This window comes from Panthera onca (assembly GCF_046562875.1).
Source record: "Panthera onca isolate mPanOnc1 chromosome E1 unlocalized genomic scaffold, mPanOnc1 haplotype 2 h2.Chr16_ul_1, whole genome shotgun sequence".
In the NCBI taxonomy this organism is placed as follows: domain Eukaryota; kingdom Metazoa; phylum Chordata; class Mammalia; order Carnivora; family Felidae; genus Panthera; species Panthera onca.
Genome location: NW_027675808.1, coordinates 628,382 through 656,259, shown reverse-complemented (window position 1 = coordinate 656,259; position 27,878 = coordinate 628,382). Strand labels below are relative to the sequence as shown.

The window sequence follows — 27,878 nt, the reverse complement described above, 5'->3', positions numbered from 1 at the left end:
GAGGGCGTTAACCAGTCACATTTAGGATGTTGGGAGGAGTCGGGGTGCCTGGGTGGCTCAGTCCAGTGAGCATCCGACTTTGGCTCAGGTCATGACCTCATGGTATGGGAGTTTGAGCCCTGCATTGGGCTCTCTGCTGTCAGCACAGAGCCCACTTCAGATCCTCTGTCTCCCTTTCTCTCTGTCCCTCCCCCCAGCTCACACACTGTCTCTCAAAAATAGATAAACATTAAAAATAATGAAGTCATCTATGCTTTCTGAGTACATGAATGACAGGTTTTAGAAAAAGGACGTCAGAGTCAAAATACAGTAGTGAATAAAAGAAATCCTGAATTAACAAGGTTTGATAATCTCTTTTCTTAATGTCTGTTTATTTTGAAAGAGAGCAAGGGGGGAGGGGCAGAGAGAGAGGGAGAGAAAGAGTCCCAAGCGGGCTGTGTGCTCAGTGTGGAACCCGATGCGAGGGACTCGATCTTACGACCGTGAGATCACAGCCTGAGCTGAAGTCAAGAGTCGGATGCTTAACCGACTGAGCCGCCCAGGCGCCCCTGACAATCTCTTTAAATGCCCCCAAATAAATGCTGGTGGCTTAGCGATAGGTGATGGAATATGGCACCAACCGCTGGCCACCAACAGAGTCCCCCGAGGGGACAGTAGGACTGGGGCACAGCCCAGCAGGTTTGGCAGGGTTGGTAGGAACGGTTCCAAGCGGGGTGATTGGCCCATCAGTGCCTCTTCGGCTTTATTAGTTTGCTGCTGCTGGGCAAGGACACCTGTTCTCCTGGTGCCTGCTCCCGTTCCCCCAGCGTTTTAGTGAGAACGGCCACCAAGTGTCTGTCTCTGTGTGGTGACGTCAGTGAGCCAACAAATAACTGTGTTGAAAGCACAAGACTAGAGAGTAACAGTAATCGGAAGCGGCAGCAGCACCTAGTTTACTATTTGCTTACTTGGTGTCAAGGCCTGGGTTGGGTGTTTTGCAGTCTTAATTTAGCCCAACAGTCCGTGAAAACGTACTTTATTATCCCCATCTGGCAGATAAGGGGACAGGGCTTAAAGGATGTAGGTACCCTGTTCAGGTGCCCAAGGCCGCAAATCCAAAACTGCCAGGTAGGGGTTTAATCCAGGCCTGTTAACTCCAAAGCCTGCTGACGGTTATACTGCCCTGCTGCAGGGTGCAGGGGTACAGAGACGTCTAAGCCATGGTTACCATCAAAGAATCAATAATTATAACGATGAGGATGGTGGCCGCTACTGTTTGTTGAGCACCTGCTTTGAGCCAGGCGCAGTACTAGGCCCTTTAGTCACTCTTAGGTCACAAGGGCAGAAACTCCTCATGCCAGCTCAAACTCCTTCATGAGCTGGGTGGAGCGGGGGCCGGTGGTGACTTTTTGAAGAAGAGAGGTGGACACAGAGACAGAGCTGACGAGAAACCAAGAAGACCCATCTGTGCATAGTTGGGCTTCCCGAAGTGTGGGCCGGGATTCCAGGCAACTCCATTCTCCTATTTTGGAATATTTCCATTAGCTCAAATGTGGTTCATAAAGTGAAGCTTAGAAAATGTTGTTTCTATAACACGACCTCAAATTTGCACAATACTTATCAGTCTCAAATGCTACCTTGCCGTATTTCTTTTAATTTTTTTAATGTTTATTTTTGAGAGAGAGGGAGAGAGAGAGACAGAGCATGCGGGCAGAGAGAGAGGGAGACACAGAATATGAAGCAGGCTCCAGGCTCTGAGCTGTCAGCACAGAGCCCGATGCGGGTCTCGAACCCATGAACCAACCACGAGATTATGACCCTCTCTGCCACCCCTCCACTCGCACTCTATGTCTCTGTCTCTTTCTCTCTCCAAAATAAACATTTAAAAAAATTTTTTAAAAACAACAATAAACATTTATTCCTCAAAAAACATCTTTTTTAATGTTTATTTTGAAGAGAGAACAAGAGAGAGAGGGAGACACAGAATCTGAAGCAGGCTCCAGGCTCTGAGCTGTCAGCACAGAGCCCAATGCGGGGCCCGAAGCCATGAATGGTGAGACCATGACCTGAGCCAAAGTCAGACGCTCAACCAACTGAGCCACCCAGGCGCAATACCCATCCCCAACCCTCCCCTCCCTCCCACCCCCCATCAACCGTCAGTTTTGTGAACATATTTTAAAACTACCATAGCCAGGAAAACAAACCATTCTAGATATTGCAAACACACACACACACACAAAGGTCATACAAGCAATTGGTGCTCACCACTGGTGGGGCTCGCGGTGGTGAAGGTCAGGGCCAGGGGGGAATCGCACCACTAGCTCTCAGGTTACTTTACCACAGTTGCTCTCCATAGATTCAAAGCTGCTGCTGCCACTCGGTCAGGAAACTTCGGGAAGCCACTGCCGGGGTCACTACAGCCCCATGGCCCCAAGCCTGACTGGTGGGGAGTATGGACTCCAACATTCGGCCCGCATGTCTGCTGCTACAGAGGAGAAAAGCATGGCTTCCACCTCCTTCCACCTCCGCCTTCCAAATTTCACACAGGTACGCTTTATTGGCACAATTCTGCTGTCGAGGGAATCTGTCAATGATGGTTCGTGGGTTTCCAGGACCTGCAAAGAAGGGGCTAGAAATGGGTGTCAAGAGCCAACCAACATCATCCAGCAAACCCCTCCTGATGGGGGGGTGTTCAAAGGCTTTGTAAAAGGGGGGTGGTGTCCACGTGGAGTAACCTGGTGGTCGTGTTTCTAAGTCGGAAACCCTGAAAGGTGTCATTCTAGCTGGGCAGCAGGTGAGGCGCTGGATGCTGACGACATACACTCATCCCCAGAGGTGACTGGAGAAGCGCCTGGAGTTGATTCTTAGTTTCATCTCTGGAACGTTCTCACTGGAATTAAAGCTGGATGGACTATTGGCAATGCAGTATCTGAGAAAACATAGCCCCCATTCAAAAGGGCTGCCAGAGAAAAGATCTCCACAGGGAAACATGTTTTCTCAAAATACAGCCTTTGGACCTCTATACGCAAACATCCCTGGGATGCTTACTTAAAAAGCTGATCCTGAAAATAATTTAATTTCAAAGGCTGTTGGGGCACCTGGGTGGTTCAGTCAGTTGAGCGACCGACTTCGGCTCAGGTCATGATCTCACGGTTCTTGGGTTTGAGCCCCACGTCGGGCTCTGTGCTGACAGCGCGGAGCCTGGAGCCCACTTTGGAGTCTGTGTCTTCCTCGCTCTCTGCCCCTCCCCCACCCCCCTGCTTGCACCCTGCCTCTCTCTCAAAAATAAATATTAAAAATAAAAAAATTAAAAGGCTGATCCTGCACACCTCCCCTGATGAAAACAAACAAAAGCAGACACTACTTAAAGTAATCCAGACAGATTTCAGTCAGTAACATAGTATTGCAGTGCCGTAGGGGAAAGGGTTCATCGTGAGCAGGCACCCGACTGGGATTATTACAGAGGTGATGGGGTATTTCACAGGGAGAATGAGGGACTAGGGAAGGGAATGAGTGGGGGGCTCTATAATCAGAAGTGAAAGATGACAAAAAGCAGGAAGGGACGCTGGCCCATATGAGACCCATCTGGCTTTGCTGACACTTCTCAAAGTTAAGCTCCTGCCCTCTCACAGAAGCTGGGAGACAGGGGCCCGATCTTCAGGCGTTGGCTGGACTCAGCAGCCAATCCTTTAGACAGCCGGGAGTTTTGCAGGCAGGCACTTTAAGGGAGGCTAGGGTCCTACTAGGGATGCGGCCACGAGCTGCCAGCAACCACGTCCGTGTTTGTTCGCCTTCACAGGCCAAGCAAGGTCGAATCAAGAAGAGGGCTCGGAGGAGCCTGGCGAGCATTTGGAGAAAGAATCTGTCACCCTCCGAACCCACATGCCCACCCCTCCTGAGCCCATCCCCCAAACAGAGGGACCACTTTGACAGGCCTTTTTATGCTCACCAAACGACTGAAGTAGGACAAGGCGGACGGGGAGGTGGGGGAAGCAGAGGTTCTCCGGCTTCTTCAGGGCTGGAGGTCGGCAGGGATTTGGGGGTGGGAGACGAAGGGCAGAGCAGATTGAGGATGACCAGGAGGCTCAACTGGATTCTTAACCTGGGAGTCCCGACTGGTCATGCTGGCCGGCTCCTGCCCCCACGGAGGTCAGGGCCTCTCAGTCCTGAGGACCACCAGGCACGACCAGCTCTGGCTCCTGTGGTCCTGGTGGGGGTATGTTGTTGAGACCTGGGGGATGGCGTGGAGCACCAGCTGGGGGGCGGGAGCACACTCATTCAAGAAGAAGAAAAGTCCCGAGGCCCAGAGCAGAGGCAGGAATGGTGCTTAGGCTGCGTGTGTTTCCAGGGCAGCGGCAGAGAGCGGTCTGGCGCCACACTGTGGAGGAAATGAAGATTTCAACGGTACAAAGGCCTCGTCTGGATGAGGGCTACACCCCAGGGTGGTAGAGCAGGAAAACAGAAGGAGCCTGGCTCCCTGACATAAGAGCCACCGAACCAGCCCCAGATCCAGTACTTAACCGGATTATCATATGAGAGATCAAGAAGCTGCTTCTTAAAAAAATTTCTTTTCAATGTTTACTTATTTTTGAGAGACAGAGACAGAGCACGAGCAGGGGAGGGGCAGAGAGAGAGGGAGACACAGAACGTGAAGCAGGCTCCAGGCTCTGAGCCGTCCGCACACATCCCGACATGGGGCTCGAACCCATGAACGGCAAGATCGTGACCTGAGCCAAAGTCAGACACCTGACCGACTGAGCCACCCGGGTGCCCCCAAGAAGCTGTTTTTTAATTTAACCCACTGTTGGGGCGCCTGGATGGCTCAGTCGGTTAGGTGTCCGACTTCGGCTCAGGTCAGGATCTCACCGTTCGTGGGTTCAAGCCCCACATCGGGCTCTGTGCTGACGGCTCGGAGCCTGGAGCCCGCTTCAGACTCTGTGTCTCCCTCTGCCCTTCCCCCACTCAATCTCTGTCTCTGTCTCAAAAATAAATAAACATTTAAAAACAAAGGAATTAAAGGGCGCCTGGGTGGCTCAGTCGGTTAAGCATCCAACTTCAGCTCAGGTCACGATCTCGGGGTTCGTGAGTTTGAGTCCCACATCGGGTTCTGTGCTGTCAGCCTGTCAGCACAGAGCCCGCTTTGGATCCTCTGCCCCACTCTCTCTGCCCCTCCCCCGCTTGCACTCTCCCCCCCGCCCCCCGAAAAAAAGGATTAAAAAAAAAGAATTAAAAAAAATCACTTAACCACTGTTGTGTTGGGTCTCTACTGCAGCAGCTGAACCTGTACGTAACCTGATAACGGAGGGAATCCATGTATCTGTTATCTTTTGCCACAACAGTGCTAACTAATAGACCATCCTCAAAACTCAGAGGAGGCTGGGAAACCGATTCTCACAGGTTGGCCGTTACCGCTGTACTTTAATGCCCTGCTGGCTGGATCGGCGCTGCTTCTCACTGCTGGTCTTTTCTCCCTGTGTTGCTGCCGGGACCCAGGCTGAAGAGGCAGCGGCTACCCAAGAGAAGCGTAAGAGAGCAAGCAAAAGAGCCATCGGGCCTCTTCGAGCCTAAGCACGGAACCAGCCCCCAGCCCCAAGCCAGGGGATGGGAAAGTACACTGTGGCCACGAGGAGACACAGCAGGAGCGGGGATGCGGGGAGGGCCCATAATTCTCTCTCCCAGAATGTGACAGAGTCCTGGGTCAGAGGCTACAACACGGTGGCCCTGCTCTTCTAGGCGTCACCTACGAATGGCGCAGAGTGAAAGACAGCGTCCGTCCATGTGAAGACTCAACCGCAGTTCTCTATCAGGTCAGGAGCCCTGACAAGACAAGAATCACATCTCCTTCCTCTTCCCAACGCCTAGGGCCAGGCCCTGCCCTCAGGGCTGACTCAGGGAGATTACTGGGTGAATCTGAGACCATTTCTTCACTCTCTGCGTCGGATTCCTTATGTGATACAGACTGACCTCCTAAAGGTCAGCACACAGTGCTAGGGGTTTGCCCGCAAAGCTGCAAAGGGACTGTGCCATTGGGAACTGAGATGTGTACCTAGGTCTGTCTACACCGCATCCTGGATCCACTGCCTGCCAGAGGGACCTCCAGAAGAAAGGACTTCTACAAGTTAAATATCGCAGACTTCACACTCCAAAGGAGAACCGTTTGAAGAGAGCCATGGTTAACCCTGACGAATGCCACCATCACCACAGAATTCCAGGCACCGGGCATGTGGGTAGAAAGCATATTTTAGGGCAGTGACTCATGGTAAGTCGTTTCCTCCAGTCCCTAAAACGGGCTATTCAATGTCAAGCTGTCTCAGGCTCAGGCTGATAACAGGGCAGCCATAGGGGACCTAGTGGGAGCTGCGTTGTCACGGTCCAAGTCTGTACGCACCGCTTGTATAACCTGCCCAAGTTCACAAAGACAGGATATCAGTCGCCGCTCTTTATGCTCCCAGTGAAAGAAATCCAACTAAAATATGCTTAAGCCAAAAATGTCATACGGTGTATCGGCTCACATAACCGGGAAGCCTAAGATCTTCAAGCTGGCCGCATCTAGCGCTCAAACGTCATTCTCTCCCCAACTATCCCTCAGTTGTGCTTTCCTCCATGACGGCTTCAGGCCACAGGATGGATGCCCCAAGACTGCAAAGATAGTCCTTAGTAACTCCAACTCTCCACTGAGGTTGAGCAAGCCTCATAAAGGAAAGCCAGTCTTCAAAAAGCCTCTGATTGGTCTGCTTGGACCCTGTATCTGGCAGGAGGAGACCCTGATTGGCCAGCCATGGTCAGCGTGCACCTGCAAGGTGGGCCTTAAACCAGTACTTAAGTCTCTGCTAGGGCACAGGAACTGAATAGAAAGTCAAGAGAGGGGGTTGTCTCACGGCAAGTTGAGGGGGCGAGGTGACAAATGGAAGACCAGACATTGAGGCTAGATTGAACTAACCCTAAGCCTAAACTTTGAACAGGCTTTCACACGTTCATAGATGCTATTGTGAGTAAAACACAAATTCACTTAAGAGCAGGAGTGCCTTCATAGTAACTTTTGGTCTTTCTGTATTTTTTGTCCCAATTAATAGATATCGAAAGGATCCCTACGATCACGAGCAGGTCCGAAGACCATTCTATTTTTTAATATTAGAAAGGGATTCTTAACTGCAGATTAAGAGAGAGAGTAAAGAAAGCAAGAAGAGAAGGGAGCCAGGAAAACCCCAGCCCAGGAAGCAGCGAAGGAAGGTTCCAGGACAGCAGCGTATGACAGGTCAAGGAGGTAGCCGAGGGAAACGGCACTAACTGTCATGCCAGAGCACTGGAGCGGAGTGGAGGAGTGATCGTGGCGGGCAGCACAGAAAGAGAAGGAGAAGAAATTAAACCCCGGGGGGGTCAGGGGACAGAAACGAGTGCCATCGGACTACATGAGCAAGCTCTGCGGTGAACAATGCTTACCTAGTCACAATTCTGCAACCACTATCAATCATGGGGCAAGAGTGACAAAACTAAACCCCAAGAATGGAATGGGTGGGGGGTGTTAAAGACCTAACTCCTTGCCTGTGTTGCTAGGAAGTCCACAGATAGCGTCTAAAATGGGTGAATCAGAGCACCTGGGTGGCTCAGTCGGTTGAGCGTCTGACGTCAGCTCAGGTCACGATTTCACGGTTCGTGGGTTCGAGCCCCGCATCGGACTTTGTGTTGACAGCGCAGAGCCTGCTTGGGATTCTCTCTCTCCTTCTCTCTCTTTCAAAAAAAAAAAAAAAAATTAAAAAACTCTTTTAAATGGAAGAATTAAGAGCTAGAAACACAAGATAGGTGGAGATAAGCACCAGAAGATCCAGCGAGAGGTAAGGAGGACCGAGGACTGGCGAGCTGGCCCAGGAGGGTGGGGATGGTCGAGGCAAGAAGCTGCTGCGGGTCATTCTGTTTCCTCACCACTTCATTTCGTACTATTTGAACTGTAAACTATGTGTGATAACATTTGGGAGGCTTAAAGAGTCCATTCTTTTGTCAACGGCACCTCAAAGCTGTATTTGTGTCCAACTTTATTGAGATAGAATTGACACATAATTTTTACGAACCCTTTAAATCCATTTTTTAAAGAGAGTGGGAAGAACCAGCTTCCTGCAACAGAAGCCATGAGAACATTACCTATTCCGGTTTCAAAAGAAATGGTGGCATTAGTTCTGCTTAGATGATTTCGGTCAGAGACCAAGTAAGCATACATCTGGGGTTCAAACAAGAGAGGCTCTCACTCCAGTGCTCAAAGACCAGTTAGAAAACGGAGATCTGACTGAACTGGGTAGGTACGAATTAGCCAAAACTGTAACAATAATAATAATAATAATAATAATATAGCTAGTTATCCTCAAGTGCTTACTTCAGACCAGAAACCGTCCTGAGGATATTATCTTATTTAATCCTCATGGCAACTGATATTTTCCCCAATTTACAGATGAGGAACTGAGGCTCAGATAGTTTGGGGAACTTCCCGGAAGTCACACACTCTGGCCCCTCTGCCTGAGGCGGAGGGGCCTCAGCGTGTTGTGATTTACTTCTCTTTTCTAACCACCAATCAAACTTAGAAGTTTCTATCTCTGGTGCCATCTCGAGGGGCCTATGAAAACCACTGACTGTGGCAGTGGTCTCAGGCCCACACTTGCTGGGTTGTGCTGGGCCCTGCGCTGTCTTAGGGAAGGCCTAGAAAACAGTATGGGGTAGAGCCGGTATTCAAACCTAAGCATTCCCGGCTCCAAAGCCCACTTGCTCGGCCACTGAATTATGCTAGTTCTCCAGCTAGAATCAGAGCTGGGTGAGGATCCCACCTGTAGTAATTATGAGTTGTATGGCCTTGGGCCCCCAAGTTCCTTAACCTCTCTTAAGCCTGTTTTATCATCTATGCCATGGGGATAACAATGGTGCTTACCTTCAGGGTGGTTGCTAAGGATAAATCAAAATTCCTATCTGGCAAATAGGAGCCTCTATTTTCCACACCTGTTAAATGCCTTGCCCTTCAGCTCCTAGGTTAAGGAGAGATTCTCACATTTTCTCACCCTTCAGATCCACGGGTGGTAGGGCAAGAGACAGAAAAGGTTTGGGTCAAGGCTAAATACTTGGACCTCATCCCAGAGTGACTCTCCAGGGCAGGGGCGGGGTTCAGGAATCTACACCTTAGACCCCCGAGAAATTCAGATGCCTGCAGTCCTCCTGCCTGGCTTTGAATGACTATGCGTAGTGCTTGAAATCTGACAGACCAGTGCCTTTGTGAGCGTCTGAGCCCTTCCTGCACTGGCCTCCAGCTCTGTCTGTGCCTCCTCCCTTTCCCCATTGCCCAATCTGTCTTTATCTCCCCCTTCCATTCTAAGCCCCCTCCCCTTACTCTAGCCTTACTTCCTAGCTTCCTCTCCACCTCTCCGTGCACCCTCCCCTGAGCTCAGTCTGCATTCCTACCCACCGGCCGTTTCTCTACCAGTCTCTTCGCAGGCATTGCCCTTTCCTGTGTCCACCCGGAAGGCTCAGATAAAAGTTGCTTCCGCCAGGATAACCTTCAAGGCCTCTTCCCTGGCACCATGGCACTTTGCACGTACCTTTATTATTGCTCAAATAACAGGGTAATGGGAGATTTTTTTTTCCGGCCTCAGATTACCTGGTGGACTCGTGGCCCACGAATGGTGGAAATGTGCGCCAGAGTAAGATGGAGAGAGGAGGACAAGCCCGTAGACTTTGCAGAGGGGCCGAGAGGCCTGAGAAGTAAGAGAAGACCAGGAGACAGGGGCTCCTGAAAAGATAGATAAGAGATTACCATGCGGGGTTCCCACAGCTTTTGCAGACAGCGGCTGCGCAAAAATTCATTGGAAGAACTGAGGAATGTTGCTGGCTCCATCTGGGGGAGGGCATGCTTGTATCAAGACACTGATGCTCTTGATGTGCTATAATTATAACCAGAAACACTATCCTTTTGCCCAGGAAACTGGATTTCCCAGTAAATTCCTTACTTTCCAAGTTGTTTAACGCTAAGATAATGCTTTGCTTCTGTGTCCTTATTTATTTATCTTTAACGTTTATTTACTTTGGAGAGGGAGAGCACAAGCGAGGGAGGGGCAGAGAGAGAGAGAGAGAGAGAGAGAGAGAGAGAGAGAGAGAGAGAATCCCAAGCAGGCTCTGCACGGTCAGCGCAGAGCCCAATGCAGGGCTGGAACTCACAACTGTGAGATTGTGACCTGAGCCGAAGTCAGACACTTAACCGACCGAGCCACCCAGGCATCCCTCCGTGTCCTTATTTCTAACTTTCTGTTCAACTGTTAACCATACTAAATGTACTCAGATTCATCTAGTCTAAAATCGAGGAGAGGTGGTTCTCGCTCCTAGAGACAGAATTATTGAAGAGGCAGCCCGCACACACTCAGGTGCCACATCTCCAACAGCTGGTTTTATAAATGGAAACAGGCACTGGGACCCCTTCTTCTCCCCTTCCCAGAAAGGCTGATGGAGAGCCTGGCCCAGATCAGTGGAGCTTTCTTCCAAGAACTGTCCCGTTCCCAGACCAGCCCTGTAGACACCCCCAAAGTCCCCCTGGACCTGCAGGTAGCAGTACCTCTCCACCCCAGTACTCACCCCACACTCAGGCCCTAAGATCCCACTTGACCTGAGCCTGCAGGTATGAAGTGTCCAAAGCACAAGACATCTGTCCCCACCCCCACCAACACACACTCTTGACCTTTTGTTCTGGGTCCATGTGAAAGAGAAATGTCAACTCTACCAAGTAAAGGAAACAAACAACTTCCTGGCTAGATGAGAATAACCAGAACCTTAAGCTTCATGCCTGGGGGCTGACGGGTACCTAAAGGTGCTCCCTTGGTGATAGGGGTGATCAAAACCTGTATGCTTGTCCTGAGAACCACCAGGCGGGAAGCACCAACTGCACTGATGCCCTCAGGGAGGCAAAACTAGGGTAGACGTTATTGGTCCGATTTTACAAGTGGGAACCTTCCGGGCAGGAGGCCAACAGACAGCCTCGGTAGACAGCACGGTAGATAGTGCTGTGCCCAGGCAAGGTCGTGAACCCAGAAGGCGGCCGGGATCTAGTGAGACGCAGACACTGCTGGGGGCGGGCAGTAGGACACGTTCCGCCTGACACTGGTGGGCTAGCCTGGTGGCCTCGCCTCTTCGTGCGCATCTCGGGTCGCAGAGTCCCCAGCCTCCCAGATCACTCACCTGCTCTGGAGCTGGGAACTTGGGCTTTCCTGAGCGCTGGCCCCGCCCCGAGGCTCCGCCGGCCCTGCGCTGGGCTCCGCGGTCCGGGGGCGGGGCCGGACGCCGAACCAACGTGATGGCGTCAGGCGCCGCGAGCGCCGTTTCCTGTTGTCCCTGGCCCGGAGGCCGCAGCGCCTGGTCGGAGGCTTAGGGGCTGCAGTGGCCAGGAGTGCCCCGCGCCCCCTCCCCGCTCCCTCTGGTGAGTTAGGGGTCAGAGGGCGAGGAGGGTGAGAAGGGGACGGCGGGGCCGAGACGAGAACGGGCGATGGGTCACCAGCCCTGTCCGTGATCGCAAACCCTTGGTTGCTTTGAAACTGTCCTGCTTCAGAGCCTTTTCCCTGCCCGGCCTGAGCCCCGCACCCTACCCCACTCGGACCCGAGCCTTCAGCCCAAACAGCCAGTGCTGACCCGTCCCCTTCCTCTTCTCCACCCGTGACCCGAGCCCAGCCCTTACCCTCACCCCTTCACCACTGGTCTTGCGTAAGTGCAGCCACACTCGACCCCACGGTAGCCCACTTCCAACCCCTAGGACAGCCACTTCCCTCCGCCTCCCTCTAACGCATCTCCTTCTCACCCCTCAACCCCTTTGGCAATCCCAGTGCTCCACGCAAACCTCCTCGAGCCCCCCCTCCCCCTCCCCGTCTTTCTGGCTTACCCCTTTTCAGGCTCAGCTTTCTTATCCCAGCCCCCCTGCTCAGCCCCCCAAGGTCTGCTCAGCCAAAACACCCACCTCCCCCCACTCATTTAATACCTACCACTACAGTAGATGCCCTATTGCGCTTACCCCCCTCTTCTTGATAACTCTGATCTCAGCCCTATCTCAAGTCTTGTATGTATCTTCTTGCCCTCACCCACTCAACCCCTAACTTCCAAGCCCACCGCATACTTTCTTTCCATCCCCAGCCAGCCTGAGGACACTTCATTCCTGAGTCTTTGCTAAACCACCCCCCAACTCTTGCTGCCCTAGTTCCCACCACCCCTACCCAATCTTGTTAGATTGACGTCTTCCTATCCCCATTTCAACTCTTCATCCCAGCTCTGTGCCCACTCTTCCCTTGATGTGGTCCCCATTTGATCTGAGAACCTAGTGCAGTCCCCTGCCAACCCCACCTGCTTTCTCAGAGCCAGGCACTTGCCGAACACCTCAATTGAGGCAGGGCCTCAGATGGTAAGTAAGTGTGGAGGAGTAGAGATCCTTCTCCCGTGGGTCAAGTGCTTTTCCTGGATGTCAGGCCCCCTGTACCTGTCCTTAAGGATTGTATTCCTGGCATCCATATTACATTACTCGCGTTGGCTGCTGGAATGATAGGTATCATCCAAATACCTGGAAGGTGAGGGAGCTACTCATTCAGCTGGGGCAGTGGAAGCTTATCACTTCCTTTTGGGTGACGATCTGGAGAAACTCAAGCGGTTCCACTGTGTGGGGTTGGCTGTGGGCACAGAATCATGTCCATGTGCATTGCCCTGCCGCTCAGAAAGGACCCTCACCCAGTGCTCCTCCTGGCCAGAACTGGTTGTAGATTAGTCCCGCTACCGAATGTGCCAGAGGTGACGTTACATGTTGTGAAGAGTAGAGATGAGTGGATCCTGGGGACGCCGAGGCCTCCGTGGAGGCTGTTGAATTGCTTCCTCTTTTTGCAGGTGCTGGATCATTGAGTTTTGACCATTTTGATTACCCATGAACACAGAGAGTCAAGTTATCTCAGAGTAGCTAGACATTCTTGAGGCACCCAGGCTCCATGGTTAACATTTATAATCTCCTGGGATTTGGGGGTGCACATCCCCTCTAAGTTCTGGTGACCAAACTCCAAAGGATTGGCCACTTGACAGCCATTGTAAAGGACCCCAAAGAAGACCCCTTGTCTTTGCTTGCATTTATAGTCTCACGTCTTTGAGAATCGGATGTCCTTTTACCTTCAATATCCCCTTCCGTTAAGGTGTGATCTCTGAAGGGTTTCAGCCTGTTGGCAGCTTGGTGTAATGGAAGGAGTTCCGCAGTGACCCCACCACTGAGAAGTTGTATACCTCAACTTCTTACAGTCTGAAACGGTCTGAGCCTTTTTATTTTACTCATCTGTTCATTCAGCAAGTATTTTGTGAGCACCACTGTGTGCCGTGCACTGTTTGAAGCATTAGAAAGACAATGGTGAATGAGTCAGGCAAAGGTCCTGCTTTCATTCACTCAGAGTTTGGTCCTTGCCAGAATCTTAAGGGATCTGGGACAAGAATATGGGAGAGATGGGTGTTGTTGGATGGAAGGAGGGAGGGAGGAAAGAAAGATACCCAGTGTTCCTAGACCTCACATTTCTGGCCTCACCCACTAGCCTTTGGACTGGGAATCACGAGCTAGAAGTTGCTTGCCCTCCAGCTGATATTCAGTTGCTTTGTCGCCCTACCCACCCCCCCCCCCACACCCATCCCACCCCCCACAGGGCTCTTGTCTAGAAATCCAACTTTCTTCAGGTAGAAGGAGGTGCTGTTTACTCAGCACTCACATGTCTGAAGTATCAGCTGTCTTTCTGAATCAGAAGATAACTTTGTCATTTGTTTCCAGCTGAAAACCCTGACTCATCACCTGGTACAGCAGCTGGAGGGCTTAAACACCGGCCTGTTGTCGTGCATAGCCAGGTGCAGGATCGGAGTCAGGCCGTAGAGACGAGGCTGTCGCGGATGGCGGGGAAGTCTCTAAGAAGAAGAGGTTGCTGTTTACTGATGAACGGAGTGTTTCGAAAGTGGTGAAGCCAGGTTATCCATTTCTTCTTCTAATGTAAGTCTCATCTGAGTCCTTCTCCTCTTTTCGTTCTTCCTTAGTCTCTGGAGGAAGTGAAATTGGATGTTTATAGAAGGCCAGGCAGTATCACGAAGAGAATCAACCCCAACGATTCCTTCCTGTGTGTTGGAACATTTGAGGAGGGACAGCTCGGAAACCTGGCTGCCATGGAAAGGACCTGTGGTCAGCTAGTTGGGGCCACAGATCTGATGGGCAAGATTGTTTCTTGTCAGTGTTAGGCCTTCTTTGATAAGGTGGAGCTTCTGAAGAGTCTGTGAATAATAAGTTTGCCTGAAACTCTTTGAACCAAGGACCTGGGACAGTATGAACTGACGAAAGGCACAGAGCTTGGAGTGAGAAAATTCTGTCCCTCACCTGAGGCATGTTTCTACTGAGCCTCAGTTTTCTCTTCTGTGAATGAGGGATACTCATCCTTCTCTCACAGGATTGTTTTAAGAATTAAATGAGGATAGAGAATGAGATCCTGTGCCAGAGTGAACCAATACAGAGGGGCAGAGGTAGACGAAGGGTGACTTAAGAGTTTCCTAAAGGCACACGGCACTCACCTTTTCTGCTCCACTGTATCAGGGATGTTTGAACTCTCTACTTGCTCTCTTTCTTCTGGGTCTCCTGAAGACCCACCCCTCTTTCGTTTGCTTCTTGGTGTCAGTGAAGACAGCTCTGAAGATAGAAAGTGAAACCAGTCCCATAGCATGGTAGATGGGGGTCTGGCTCACCCAAGGAGCCTGCTGGAGTGCTGACCTAGCAGTCAGGAGACCCAGAGCCCAGAGATCTCACATCGTAGATGGTCGTGGTCCTGCCTCTGAGCCATTTCCTGCCTTCCTGAGGCGTTCTAGAACCGACAGGCCTATGTAGGTAGGGAGCTTTGGCTTCCTGCAAGGAAAGATGTGCCCGGAACTTTGGCCTGACCCCCACGTCTCAGTTCTGTTTTGTGAATTGTCAAGTGGCAATTCTTCTAGGTTTCTCTGCACTGTTGTCCTTTTGTGACGTTCCCGACACTGTTTTAGGTCACAGTTGTCTCTTGTCTGGCCCTGCTCTGACCTCAGTGTCAGTTTACTTTGTTTTTTCAGCAGACCCTGACTTGGCCAGAGCACCCACTTAATGATAAGCCTCCCTCCCTCCAGTGAATATTATATTCAGTGAATTAGTTGATGAGGCCTCAATGGTCTTCCTCTTCAGATTGCTGAGGCCCAAGCCTTGAGGCCGGCTGAGGGAAGGGCAGTTTTAGGGCTTGAGGCTCTGTCTAGAAGGGCAGGCCCCCGGAATTGCCAGAGGGGATTGGATGCCAGGGTCTCAAAGCCAGCGAGCCTGAACGTGGCCTGCAGGGCTGCGTAGGGTAGCCTTGAAGAAACCCAGCCTCTAGGATCAGGCACGGTTTCAGGACCGACTCTATAGTATGTCCCCTTCTCCCGGTGCCCTGGTGGCCAGAGCATGGAGCTGGTCTCCAGCGAAGGGTCCTGAGGATTCCCAGTGGGTAGGAGCTGGGAAAGTGGTGGAGGGAGAGACAGTCTGATGGGCTGTGGCCAGGGGCTAGTGTTCCTCCTGTCAGTCTGTTGTGCGCTGACCAGAGCTGGTTTCGTGGGGGCCGTCCTCCACACACCTATCTGCCTTTGCATGTCCTTACTTAGGAAGGTCGGCGCTGGGTCCTGTTCACCCTCTGCCGGATCCAGAGGCCAGGGCTTGAATCAGAGCGTCTTTCATCATTTAGGGCCACCCTGCCATTCTCCATGCCTCACTGTTCGCCTGTAAACCTTTCCTGCCAGACTCAACCCTGATGCTCCCTTGCATCCCGCCACCTGGGCCCCCAGCTGGAGAGCCCTCCTCCCAAGACTTCCCTGCCCCCTCCCCAGCCACCCCTTAGCCCTAGCTCACACCCGCCTCTTCCAGAAGGGTGGATGTCATCCTGGCCGAAGGTGGTAGAGCCCGCCACTGATCAGCCCTGGGATCTTGGGAAGTTCCCTGACCTGGGTCAGCTTTGATTTATCTGGATAATAAAAGAGCTCGCCTAGGGTGGTTACAAGGAATGAATGAAGCAATGTGTGTAAACAGTACAAAATCCATTCATCATGCCTCCATTTGATAACTTCTTTGGGCCATAGGTTTTTGAGAACAGAGACAGCGATGACCTATTTTTTGGTGTCCCTCCATGCTCGGCAGCGTGGTCACTAGAGATCTGTTTAGATGGGAATGTGCCTGCCCAATCCTGGTCCGTCCAAGTGGCTGGGGCGGTCCAGGCGAGCCAACAGCCACCCCCCGAGGCTCAGGTTGAGCCCCCCCCCCCCCCCACCTAAGCCACCCCCGGGGGGGTGGGGGGGAAGCCAGTGCCCTGAGGGATTTACCTGTGTACTGACTTCAGGTAGTTGAGCGGACTCATTCAGACAGTGGCCTTTGCCTATAAGGCTTGGCCACATCCAACCGGGGTAATAGATACCATTTATCCTTAGTACCGTCAGGCACTGTGCTGGGCGCTTTCCACATTCATAACCTCCGTTTGAGACGTCTGCCGTGGTGCCCCACCTAGCATGCCTAAGTGGTTAGTGGCAAATCGAGATTCGAACCCGTGTTGTTTCCCTTTAGGCGTGTCCCTGTGCTGCTCCAGCTGGACCCTCGTGCCTGGAGGGGAAGCAGCTATGTAGCAAGAGGCCCTCCCTTTGGAAACTTCCTTCAGTTGTGCTTGTCCCTGCCGAGCTGGCAGACATCGGGCTGGCACAGGAGTCAGAGGCTCCGAATGTGAATTGTGAGCCCCTGCTTCCTGGTCCACGTGGGCTCTTGGCACCTCCAGCGGCAGCATCCCCCTCGCACCCTTAGTTCTGTATCCAAATCGGCCCCTCATTCCCTGCTTTTTTGTGCCAGCGTTTGGTGTGGCATACAGAGGCCTCTCCATGCCCTGATTAGGGTGGACCCACCCACGGCACATAGGATTCCCCACCTCCTGAGATTCGAGCCCTCACATTTCTTCTCTTCCCTTGTTTCCTTCCTTAAAATCCACTCTTGGCTTTTACTTTTGAATTCAGAGGCCTTTGCATTGCAGTTTGAGGAAGATGGGCTGACCCGCTGCCTGCTGGGGGGAGGGGGAGAATTGGCTGGGGGTGGTGAGCTGGAACCTGCTCATCTGGCCGCGCCGTCTGTCTCTGCAGGTGTCATGTGATTCTCCGAGGGAGCTGCAGTGTGAGCGGAAATGCTCTCGGTGGTGGAGAATGGACTGGACCCCCGGGCTGCCATCCCGGTAGGCAGTCGGAGAGGCTCAAGGGTGGGGAAGGGGGCACGGGACAGCCATGTCATTGGTCTTCCTCACTTTGAAATGAATGAGTACTGTCTGGAAAGCGAGGCTTCGGGCTGAGAAAGAGTTATAGCAGAAGCAGGCTCTGAGGAGACCCTGCCCTTTCTAGAACATCTTATTGGTGATAGAATGGGAATTGATAAAAAACAACGGATTTTAATAGGGGCTGCCTGAAGACCAAGGATTTCTCAAAGGAAGTCATACATATGGGGCGCCTGGGTGGCTCACACGGTTAAGCGTCATGATCGTAAGCGGCTCATGGTCTTGCAGTTTGTGAGGTCAAGCCCTGCATTGGGCTCTCTGCTGTCAGAGCAGAGCCTGCTTTGGATCCTCGGTCCGCTCTGTCTCTGCCCCCTCCCCCACAGGCACATACATGTATGCACATTCTCTCTCTCTCTCTCCCTCTCTCTCCCTCTCTCTCTCTCTCTCTCTCTCTCTCTCAAAAATAAGTAAACATTAAAAGAAGGGGCAGCTGGGTGGCTCAGTCGGTTGAGCATCCGACTTCGGCTCAGGTCATGATCTCACGGCTCATGGGCTGGAGGCCCGCATCGGGCTCTGTGCTGCCAGCTCAGTGCCTGGAGGCTGCTTCATATTCTGGGTCTCCCTCTCTCTCTCTGCCCTCTCCCTCCCATGCTGTCTCTCTCTGTCTCTCAAAAATAAATAAACATTAAAAAAAAGAAACAAGAAAAGAGGGCATTAGGGTGGCCTGGGTGCCTCAGACGGTTGAGCGTCCATTTGGCTCAGGTCATGATCTCACGATTTGGGAGTTTGCTGCTGTCACTCCCTAGCCCACTTTGAATCCTCTGTCCTCCTCTCTCTTTGCCTCTCTCTCTCTCTCTCTCTCTCTCTCTCTCCAGTCAAATAAGCAAACAATAAAAGAAGTATATGACCCATAAGTCATATGAAAAGATGTCTAACATCAAAAGACTGCATACTGTATGACTTCATTTACACAAAATGTCCAGAATTGGCAAATCCATAAAGACAGAAAGTAGATTAGTAGTTGCTAGGGGTTGAGGGAGAGGGGACTAGAGAGGAGTGACTGCTCATGGGCACAGTGTTCCTTTTTGAGACAATGAAAATGTCCTAAAATTAGGTAGTGGCTGTAGTTTCACTATTCTGTGAACATACCAAAAATCACTGAACTGTATAGTTTAAATGAGTGAATTTTAGGCAATGTAAATTGTGTCTCATTAAAGCTGTTATAAAGAAAAAAAAAAAAAAAAAAAACAGGGGCTCCTGGGTGGCTCAGTTGATGGAGCGTCCGACTTCGGCTCAGGTCATGATCTCACGGTCCGTGAGTTCGAGCCCTGCGTCGGGCCCTGTGCTGACCGCTCAGAGCCTGGAGCCTGTTTCAGATTCTGTGTCTCCCTCTCTCTCTGACCCTCCCCCGTTCATGCTCTGTCTCTCTCTGTCTCAAAAATACATAAACATTAAAAAAAAAAAATTTTTTTTTTTAAAAAAAAAAGAACATTCGACTTTTCAAAGAACATTAACATGAACTGTTTGGGCTAAGATAAAAATAAAACAGTAAAATATTTATCCATAATCCTATCAGCTAACAGTTCAAACCAGGTTTTCTGTATTCCCTCCCAATCCTTTTCCAAAACACATAGGTAATTTTGACATGCTTATACTATGACAGAACTGTCTTTATCTTTCCAAAGGATTTTACATATATGTATTTTATAATTGATTTATGTAACAGACCTTAACGGAATACTTACATGTGTCAGGAACCAAGCCAAGTGTTGAGGATGCAAGAATGAAAAAAAAAAAGCAAGTCCTGCCCTCAGAGTAATCCCCCCGCCCCCCAACTCCTGTGCTGTAGGTCAGGAAGTATTCGTTCCGTTTAACAGATGAGGAAATTAAGCTCAGTGAGGTTAAGTGAAATGTCTGTAGTGACTCAGCTGTTGACCAACAGAGCTGAGACTAACATCTGCCTCTGACTGCCAGGTCAAGGATCTTTCCTTTTTTCTTTCTTTCTTTTTAAAGTTTATTTATTTATTTTAGGGGCGCCTGGGTGGCTCAGTCAGTTAAGCGTCCTATTTCAGCTCAGGTCATGATCTCACGGCTCGTGGGTTTGAGCCCTGCATCAGGCTCTGTGCTGACAGCTCAGAGCCTGGAGCCTGCTTCGGATTCTGTGTCTTCCTCTCTCTCTGCCCCTCCCCCCTCCTCATACTTTGTCTCTCTCTCTCTCTCTCTCTCTCAAAAATAAACATTAAAAAGATATTTTTAAATAAATAACGTTTATTTTATTTATTTTGAAAGGGAGAGTGAGCATGAGCAGAGGAGGGGCAGAGAGAGGGAGAGAGAGAGAGAGAGAGAGAGAGAGAGAGAGAGAGAGAGAGAATCTCAAGCAGGCTCCACACTGTCAGCACAGAGCCAGATACGGAGCTCAAACTCAAAAACCGTGAGATCATGACCTGAGCTGAAATCAAGAGTCAGATGCTTAACTGACTGAGCTGCCCAGGTGCCCCTAGGATCTTTTTTTTTTTTTTGAATTTTTTTTTTTCAACGTTTTTTATTTATTTTTGGGACAGAGAGAGACAGAGCATGAACGGGGGAGGGGCAGAGAGAGAGGGAGACACAGAATCGGAAACAGGCTCCAGGCTCCGAGGCATCAGCCCAGAGCCCGACGCGGGGCTCGAACTCACAGACCGCGAGATCGTGACCTGGCTGAAGTCGGATGCTTAACCGACTGCGCCACCCAGGCGCCCCCCTACGATCTTTCTTAATGTGGACCATGCTCCTGTTTTCTTGGTGTTTTTATGGTTCTAAAGTGGCACTTGTTGCCTCTTCATGGAATCGTAGACCCCTAAACAAGGTGGGAAGCTTCACCCCTGCCCTAGGTGGATCACCCAGGCTCCCACACCTGTAACTATGATGGAGCCGGTATTTAAACACAAGATTTCTATGGCTATCAAATCACTGAAGTTCGGTTTAAAAAGCAAAACAAAAGAAAAATATACAAATATCTTTGCAAAAAAATAACTATCTCTGGGTGGTATAAGTATGTAATTTTCCTTTTCTCCTCTATGCTTTGTCTCTGTTTTCTTTCTTTTTTTAAAATTTTTTCCAACGTTTATTTATTTTTGAGAGAAAGAGAGAGCGTGCGTGCGTGTGCAAGTGGGGGAGGGGCAGAGAGAGAGGGAGGCACAGAATCCAAAGCAGGCTCCAGGCTCTGAGCTGGCAGCACAGAGCCCGACGTGGGGCTCGAACCCATGAACCGTGAGATCACGACCTGAGCCGAAGTCGGACGCTCAACCGACTGAGCCACCCAGGCGCCCATCTTTGTTTTCTATGATTAGCTTGTGCTAGTTTTGCTGTATACACACCCACAGGTAGACGTGAGCACGTGTGTGGGTGTGCGTGTATTTGGTGATAAGCACTTACCTTCCAGGGGTCACCGCAGGATCTTCTAAAGGCCTGTGTTATGTCTGACACCGACTAGGTCATCAAGAAGAAGCTAGTGGGATCTGTGAAGGCGTTGCAGAAGCAGTACGTGTCCTCGGACACAGTGGTCACTAGCGAAGACGGAGATGCCAACACCATGTGCAGTGCCCTGGAGGCCGTATTTATCCACGGCCTGCATGCCAAGCACATCCGAGCCGAGGCCGGAGGGAAAAGGAAGAAGAGCGCCCACCAGAAGCCTCTGCCTCAGCCTGTCTTCTGGCCCCTCCTGAAAGCTGTCACCCACAAGTGAGATCAGCAGGGGAGGCTTTGCTTTGGGGAGGAGCTTCAGTGTGGGTGACCCTGGGCTCTCCCTCTACAGCTATATGGGAAAGCAGCAGAGATGCTCTGTGTTCTAGAATGGAGATGGGTGAGATAGGGGTTATTGTTAGACCAAGCCTCAAGAGCCCCTCAGCGCACAGGCAATGGCCTGGGGCTGCTCAGGCCCCTGGCTGGTCGCCTTTAGCAGGAGCCGCCTTTTTGCCACACCGTGGCAAAGTTAGGTAGTTGGAACAGAGAATGTGTGGCCTGCAAAGCCTAAAATCTTTACTAAGTGGCCCTTAACAGAAGAGGTTTGCTGACCCTGCCTTGGAATGTTTGAACATCTCTATGCTAAGTATTATATCCTAACAGGCTATGGCATTTTTTAAAGACGTGGAATCCAGATCATCTGAATATCCACCCTGGGACGTTTGCCTCTGCGGCCCTGGCCCTAACTGCCTGGGCTTTGGAGCAAGCAGCTGCTGGCACGTTGCCTCTAAGGGCTATTAAATGCCACCTTCAGCCTGAAGGTGCCTTGTCAGTCTGTATCTTCCTTTTCATGCTGACTGCCACCGCCCTATCTCAGGTTCTTACCTCACTCCTAGGTGGCAGTGGCTTTCTGATTGTCCCCCTTATCTCATTGTGTCTGTCCTTAGGTCAGGCAGCTGGTCAACATTTATTGAGCTTAAGCTAACCCGAGCTCATTCCCTGAGCCCTGTGGAGCACGCACTCCTATGGGCGAGACGTGCTCAGGGCACTGTGATGGTCAGAGGAAGGGCATTTACATCAGACCAAGGGTTCGGGAACTGAGTTGGGTACATGATCTTATCCCGAGCAGCCCACCCAGAAGTCTGCGCGACTGCGGTCAAGTCATTTCCCGGTGTAAAAACTCTCAGGCTCCCCAGTGCTAGCCTGGAGTTCCATTCACTTCGTTGGGGCCCCGGAATCTGTATCCTGACCAGGTTCCCAGGTGATTCTGACGCACAGCCAGGTGTGGGGACCCTTGCCCCACCTTGCCTCACCGGTTGGATGCTCAAGACCCTGCATCACCTGACTTTGCAACCCAATCAGCCACTCCTCCTCCTCCCCGTGCTGTAACGGGAGTGCTCACCACTCCTGTTACACAGCTGCTGCTTCCCTACCCTTGGTGCCTTTTCTCTGTCAGTCCTTGGTGCCTGAGGTTCCCCTTCCATCTTTGCGGCTTGAAATCGCTCAAGGCCCAGCTCAATGCCTTGCCTGTGCCTAATCCCTATGCCTAATCCCGCAATGCCTTGCCTAAGGCATTGTCCTTACTGCAACCTGGAAGTGATTGCCTTCCCCCCACCCCAGCTCTACTGACAACAGGGTTCACTTCCGTGTGCCCTTGAAAGGTAGTAACCTGGACTGAGGGCAGGACCATGTCTGTATCCTGTATCTTCACAGCTCCAAAGACCTGGCACTTAGGGGCTCATCACATGTATGCCGGATGAGCAGGTGATGTCAAGGGCGCCTGGGGAGTTGAAACTAAAATGGCAATTATCCTGCATGACAGTAACCTTGAAAAAGTGGGGAGTTGTAGCTAAATATTTCTCAATTCCCTGTAGAACACTGCTATCTGAGATATTTTCCCAAGCCTGTATATACTTGCAGTCGTTATTACTGGCTCCTGCTCACCAGTGGATAAAATGATCCTCTGTGATCTGAACTCACTTCTTGAAACAAGCCTGTCCTCTCCACCCCCAGGCACATCGTCTCGGAATTGGAGCACCTGATCTTTGTCAGCACGGACGTGGGCCGCTGCCGGGCCTGGCTGAGGCTGGCCCTCAATGACGGCCTGATGGAGTGCTACCTGAAGCTGCTCCTCCAGGAGCCCGCCCGCCTGTGCGAGTACTATCAGCCCACAGCCCTGCTTCGAGACGCCGAGGAGGGCGAGTTCCTCCTCAGCTTCCTGCAGGGACTGACGTCCTTATCCTTCGAGCCCTCCTACAAGTCCGCCATCTTAAACGAGTGGACGCTCACCCCGCTGGCTCTCTCTGGGCTTTGCCCGCTCTCTGAGCTCGACCCCCTCACCACCTCTGGGACAGAACTACAGCGGAAAGAGTCTCTGGATTCAATTTCCCATTCCTCAGGCTCGGAGGACATCGAAGTCCAGCACTCAGGCCATAAGATCCGACGGAACCGGAAGCTCACGGCCTCCTCCCTCAGCCTGGACACCGCCGGTTCATCCCAGCTGTCTTGCAGCCTAAACTCTGATAGCTGCCTACTCCAAGAGAATGGCTCCAAGAGTCCAGACCGTTCCGAGGAGCCCATGTCCTACGACTCCGACCTGGGGACAGCAAATGCCGATGATTCAGACCCGTCTCTGCAAGAGTGAGTGTCCTTCCCCCACTCCTCTCCTCCCCCTGCCTTCCTTCCTTCTCCTCTTCCTCTTTCTCTCCCTCCCTATAGCATGTGATTGCCTGTCACTGAGCATTGACCTCTCTAAGGGCATAAAGGAAAAGGGGATCGTGGCTCTTCCTCAGGGACTGGAGTTGCCGGGACTTGTAACTGGAGGCAACATGGGGCAGTGAGGAGAATGGATTCAGGGAGGGCTCAGAGCTGAATCAGGCTCCAGCTCTGCCCCTGGCTGATCTTCGACCAGTTACCTAATTTCTCTGAGGCTTCGTGTAAAATATTATTGCCTCTAGGGCGGAAACCAACGGTTCGGAGTTAGATATACAACTTCCAAAAGACGCAGTGAAGCCCAGCGCGTCTGGGTGCTCCGCTGCGACCTCCCAGAAGGCCTCTGAAGGACACAGACCCTGAATGAGGCCTGGAGGAGGTGGTGCACAAAAGGGGCCAAGCGAGTGAGTGGAGGAAGAGCACAGGGAGCAATGAACTTGACTAGAGAAGGGACGCTGGGCAGAGCTGTCTCTTTAAAAGAACTTTTTTCTATTTGAGTATTGTTGACACACGGTGTTACATTAGTCTCAGGTGTACAAGGTAGTGAGTCACCATCTCTCTACGTTGTACCATGCTCACCCCAGCAGAGCCTTCTTCGTTCAGGCCCTTTTTAAACACTCATTTTTTAATAGATTTATTTTTATGGTAAGAAAAAAAAGTCTACCTACAGTGAAACGTCTTCTCCACCTTTGTAACCATAATTATTAATTCCTTACATCTTTCTTTTTCTTTTCTTTAAAGTTTATTTATTTATTTTTGAGAGAGAGAATGAGCAGGGGAGGGGCAGTGAGAAAGGGGGACAGAGGATCTGAAGCAGATTCTGTGCTGACAGCAGAGAGCCCAACGTGGGGCTCGAACTCACGAACCGTGAGATCATGAGCTAGGCTGAAGTCAGACATTTAACTGACCGAGCCACCCAGGCACCCCCTTTACATGTCTTTTTCTGATGTTTCTAAATGCATCTAACAGATATGAATAGATCTGTTAATAACTGTTAATATCTGTTAATAGATCTGTAATAGACTTTTAAATGTCTTTTATATTTCTTATCTCTGCCCCATCCCCACAAAGCTATTATAAATATACTGTTTGATACCTTGTCTTAGAAGAGATCAGGATTTTTGTTTTGGAGCTTCATATCAGTTTGTTAATTTTTTCCCCCCTATGTCATGTGTTTCCATTGTATGAATGTACCTTAGTTTATTTGACCAGCCCTGTATTTCCTGGACACTGGAGTTCACTCTTTCTGTAAATAACCGTGTGTATGTGATCTTTGAATTCTATGCAACTATCTCTGTTCAGTAAAGTCCCAGAAACAGAATTGCTGAGGCAAAGGATAAATGAATCTACAATTTTCATAGATAATCGCCTGTTTACACTCTGTCAGGAATGTACCTGTGCCCCCTCGGCCTTGTAGGCAGAAGGTATTATCAAACTTTTGGATATTTGCTCATCTAATAGGTAGAACATGATAAACTTTTTTTTCAAGTTTATTTACTTGTTTTGAGAGAGAGAGAGAGAGAGAGAGACAGCAAGCGAGCATGAGTGGGGGAAGGGCAGAGAGAGAGGCGGGGGGAGAGAGAGAGAATCCCAAGCAGGCCCCTCGCTGTCAGTGCAGAGCGTGATGCAGAGCTTGATCCCAGGAACTGTGAGATCATGACCCAAGCCAAAATCAAGAGTCGGGCTGGTACGGAGTGAGCTTAGAAGACATCTGTGAGGAAACAAGGCCATTAGGGCAGCCATCTTGCCCAAGCAGCAGCCTGTGGGTGGAGGAACCTAGGCCTTTGCTCTCAGGAACATACACCTGCTTTCAGGGGAAAGATACGCATGCACACACCCACCACACACACACACATGCACACGGTGACAGAAATAGCCCCATTCTGTGTTTTCATGGCATTGATAGTTTTTTTTTTCCAATGTTTATTTATTTTTGAGAGAGAGAGAGAGAGAGACAGAGTGTGAGCGGCAGAGGGGGAGAGAGAGAGGGAGACACAGAACCCAAAGCAGGCTCCAGGCTCCAAGCTGTCAGCACAGAGCCCGATGCTGGGCCTGAACCCATGAACCACGAGATCATGACCTGAGCCGAAGTTGGATGCTTAACCGACTGAGCCAGCCCAGGTGCCCCATCCAGTTCTTCACCAAGCTTCCCACCACCTTAGATTTAATATCCATTGATGATTCTTGCCCAAACTAATCTATGATGGCTGCAGAGTGATGATTTTCCAACCTCATGACCACCTCCACGTTTATCACTCACCATCTTATTGTCAGGAAGAGCTCCAACCCCATCCCCGTTATGTATCTGTTTGTCTATTTATTACTATTAAGGACTCAGGGATTCCTATCTCTTTCACTAGATTATAATCTGTCCCTATCCTTATTTTTTTCAAAGACGCTCTAGGCCCAAGGTGGGGTGCTAACTCATGACCCTGAAACCAAGAGTCGCTCGCTCCACCAACTGAGCCGGCCAAGCTCCCCTGTCGCTATCTTTATTTGTGTCGATGGCCAAACTGTCCCAGACTACCTTAGAAACCATTCTGTATTAATTCTGTAGCTACGATACCAAAAGCGTAAGCAACAAAAGAAAAGATAGAGAAAACAGTCTTCATCATCATTGAATTCTTTTGTTTCTAAGAATACCATCAAGAAAGTGAAAGGCAACCCACAGAATGCGAGAAAATATTTGCAAGCCATGTATCTCATAAAGAATTTTTTATTTTTTATTTTTTTTAATTTATTGTTTTTAATTTTATTTTTTATTTGTTAAGAGTTACATGCAAATTAGTTAGCATCTAGTGCAACAATGATTTCAGGAGTAGATTCCTTAGTGCCCCTTACCCATTTAGCCCATCCCCCCTCCCACACCCCCTCCAGTAACCCTCTGTTTGCTCTCTATATTTATGAGTCTCTTCTGTTTTGTCCCCCTCCCTGTTTTTATATTATTTTTGTTTCCCTTCCCTTATGTTCATCTGTTTTGTCTCTTAAAGTCCTCATATGAGTGAAGTCATATGATGTTTGTCTTTCTCTGACTAATTTCACTTAGCTTAATACCCTCCAGTTCCATCCACATAGTTGCAAATGGCAAGATTTCATTCTTTTTGCTTGCCGAGTAATACTTCATTGTATATATATATACAGTCATCCGTCATCCATCGATGGGCATTTGGGCTCTTTTCATACTTCAGCTATTGTTGATAGTGCTGCTATAAACATGGGGGTGCATGTGTCCCTTCAAAACAGCACACCTGTATCCCGTGGATAAATGCCTAGTAGTGCAATTGCTGGGTTGTAGGGTAGTTCTATTTTTAGTTTTTTGAGGAACCCCCATCCTGTTTTCCAGAGTGGCTGCACCAGCTTGCATTCCCATCTGATAAAGAATTTTTACAACTCAATAAAGAAGGACAAATAACCCAACTAGAAAATGGGCAAAAGATCTGAATACTGAATTTCCCCAAAGATATGCAAATGGCCAAAGAGCACATAGAAAGATGCTCAGCGTCATTAGCCACCAGGAAAATGCAGATCCAAACCATCATGTGTACGACTTGGCACCCATTAGGAGAGCTTTGATCAGAAAGACAGTTAATAGCAAGTGTTAGTGGGGGGGGGGTGCTGGTGGGCTCAGTTGGTATAGAGCATGGTGACTCTCAACATCAGGGTCATGGGCAGAACCTACTTAAAAAAAAAGAGTAAATTGAATTAAAAAAACAAACAAGCGTTGGGGCACCTGGGTGACTCAGTCAGTTGAGCCTCTTGATATCAGCTCAGGTCATGATCTCACAGTCTGTGGGCTCAAGCCCCGCATTGGGCTCTGCGTTGACAGTGAGGAGCCTGCTTGGGATTCTCCCTCTCTCCCTCTCTCTCTGCCCCTCCCTAGCTTTTGTGCACCCTCTCTCTCTCTCTCTCTCTCTCTCTCTCTCTCAAAATAACTAAATAAACTTTATAATTTTTTTTTTTTTAAAGTAACCAGTGTTGGTAAGGATGTGGAAAAGCCGATGGCAATGTAAAATGGTACAGCCACTTTGAAGTCAGGCAGTTGCTCCAAAGTTGAAACTTGAAGTTACTCTATGGCTCAGCAGTTCCATTCCCTGGCGTATATGCCCGAAGGAATGAAAACATTTGTCCACACAAACACTTGTGCGTGAATGTTCACAGCACCGTCATTCATAATAGCCCCAAAGTAGCCCAAAAGTCTATAAAACGATCAATAGAGAGACAAAAGAAGGATTCATCACAAGGAATGAGATCCCAGTGGCTGCCACAACATGAATAAATCTTGAAAACATTGTTAAGCGAAAGAAGCCGGGCTCAAAGGCCACCTATGGTGTGACTATTTGTGTGCAGTGTCCAGGTTAGGTAAATCTAGAGAAATGGAAAGTAGGCTTGTGGTGGGCAGGGGTTGGAGGAGGGGTGGATTAGTGACAGCTAATGGGTATGGGGTTTCCTGTTGGG

General features: G+C 50.2%; 1 protein-coding gene and 2 long non-coding RNA genes across 8 annotated transcripts in view; 1 reads left to right on the top strand and 2 right to left on the bottom strand.

The window, feature by feature from the left end:
- Window positions 1–2,578: 2,578 nt before the first annotated feature.
- On the bottom strand, window positions 2,579–11,238 carry LOC145715105 (uncharacterized). The gene is made up of 3 exons (XR_014137117.1): window positions 11,179–11,238; window positions 7,575–7,707; window positions 2,579–4,357 (listed from the first exon to the last, which is right to left on the bottom strand). It is a non-coding gene; the product is annotated as an uncharacterized LOC145715105 (long non-coding RNA).
- A 44-nt stretch (window positions 11,239–11,282) lies between these two features.
- The window catches only part of LOC145715100 (pleckstrin homology domain-containing family M member 1-like), a 20,491-nt gene continuing 3,895 nt past the window's right edge, over window positions 11,283–27,878 (top strand). Inside the window, exons 1-6 of one of the 6 annotated variants that reach the window (XM_081794695.1) lie at window positions 11,283–11,416; window positions 13,772–13,984; window positions 16,586–16,745; window positions 17,146–17,234; window positions 20,743–20,990; window positions 22,725–23,351. In XM_081794695.1, coding sequence (XP_081650821.1) covers window positions 17,187–17,234; window positions 20,743–20,990; window positions 22,725–23,351 — 923 coding nt within the window. In that variant the 5' untranslated portion in view covers window positions 11,283–11,416; window positions 13,772–13,984; window positions 16,586–16,745; window positions 17,146–17,186. Of the gene's footprint in view, window positions 11,417–11,711; window positions 12,386–13,771; window positions 13,985–16,585; window positions 16,746–17,145; window positions 17,235–20,742; window positions 20,991–22,724; window positions 23,352–27,878 lie in introns of those variants that run through there. The other 5 variants (XM_081794694.1, XM_081794692.1, XM_081794697.1 and 2 more) reach the window with 5 other exon arrangements.
- On the bottom strand, window positions 13,682–14,830 carry LOC145715106 (uncharacterized). The gene is made up of 2 exons (XR_014137118.1): window positions 14,554–14,830; window positions 13,682–14,259 (listed from the first exon to the last, which is right to left on the bottom strand). It is a non-coding gene; the product is annotated as an uncharacterized LOC145715106 (long non-coding RNA).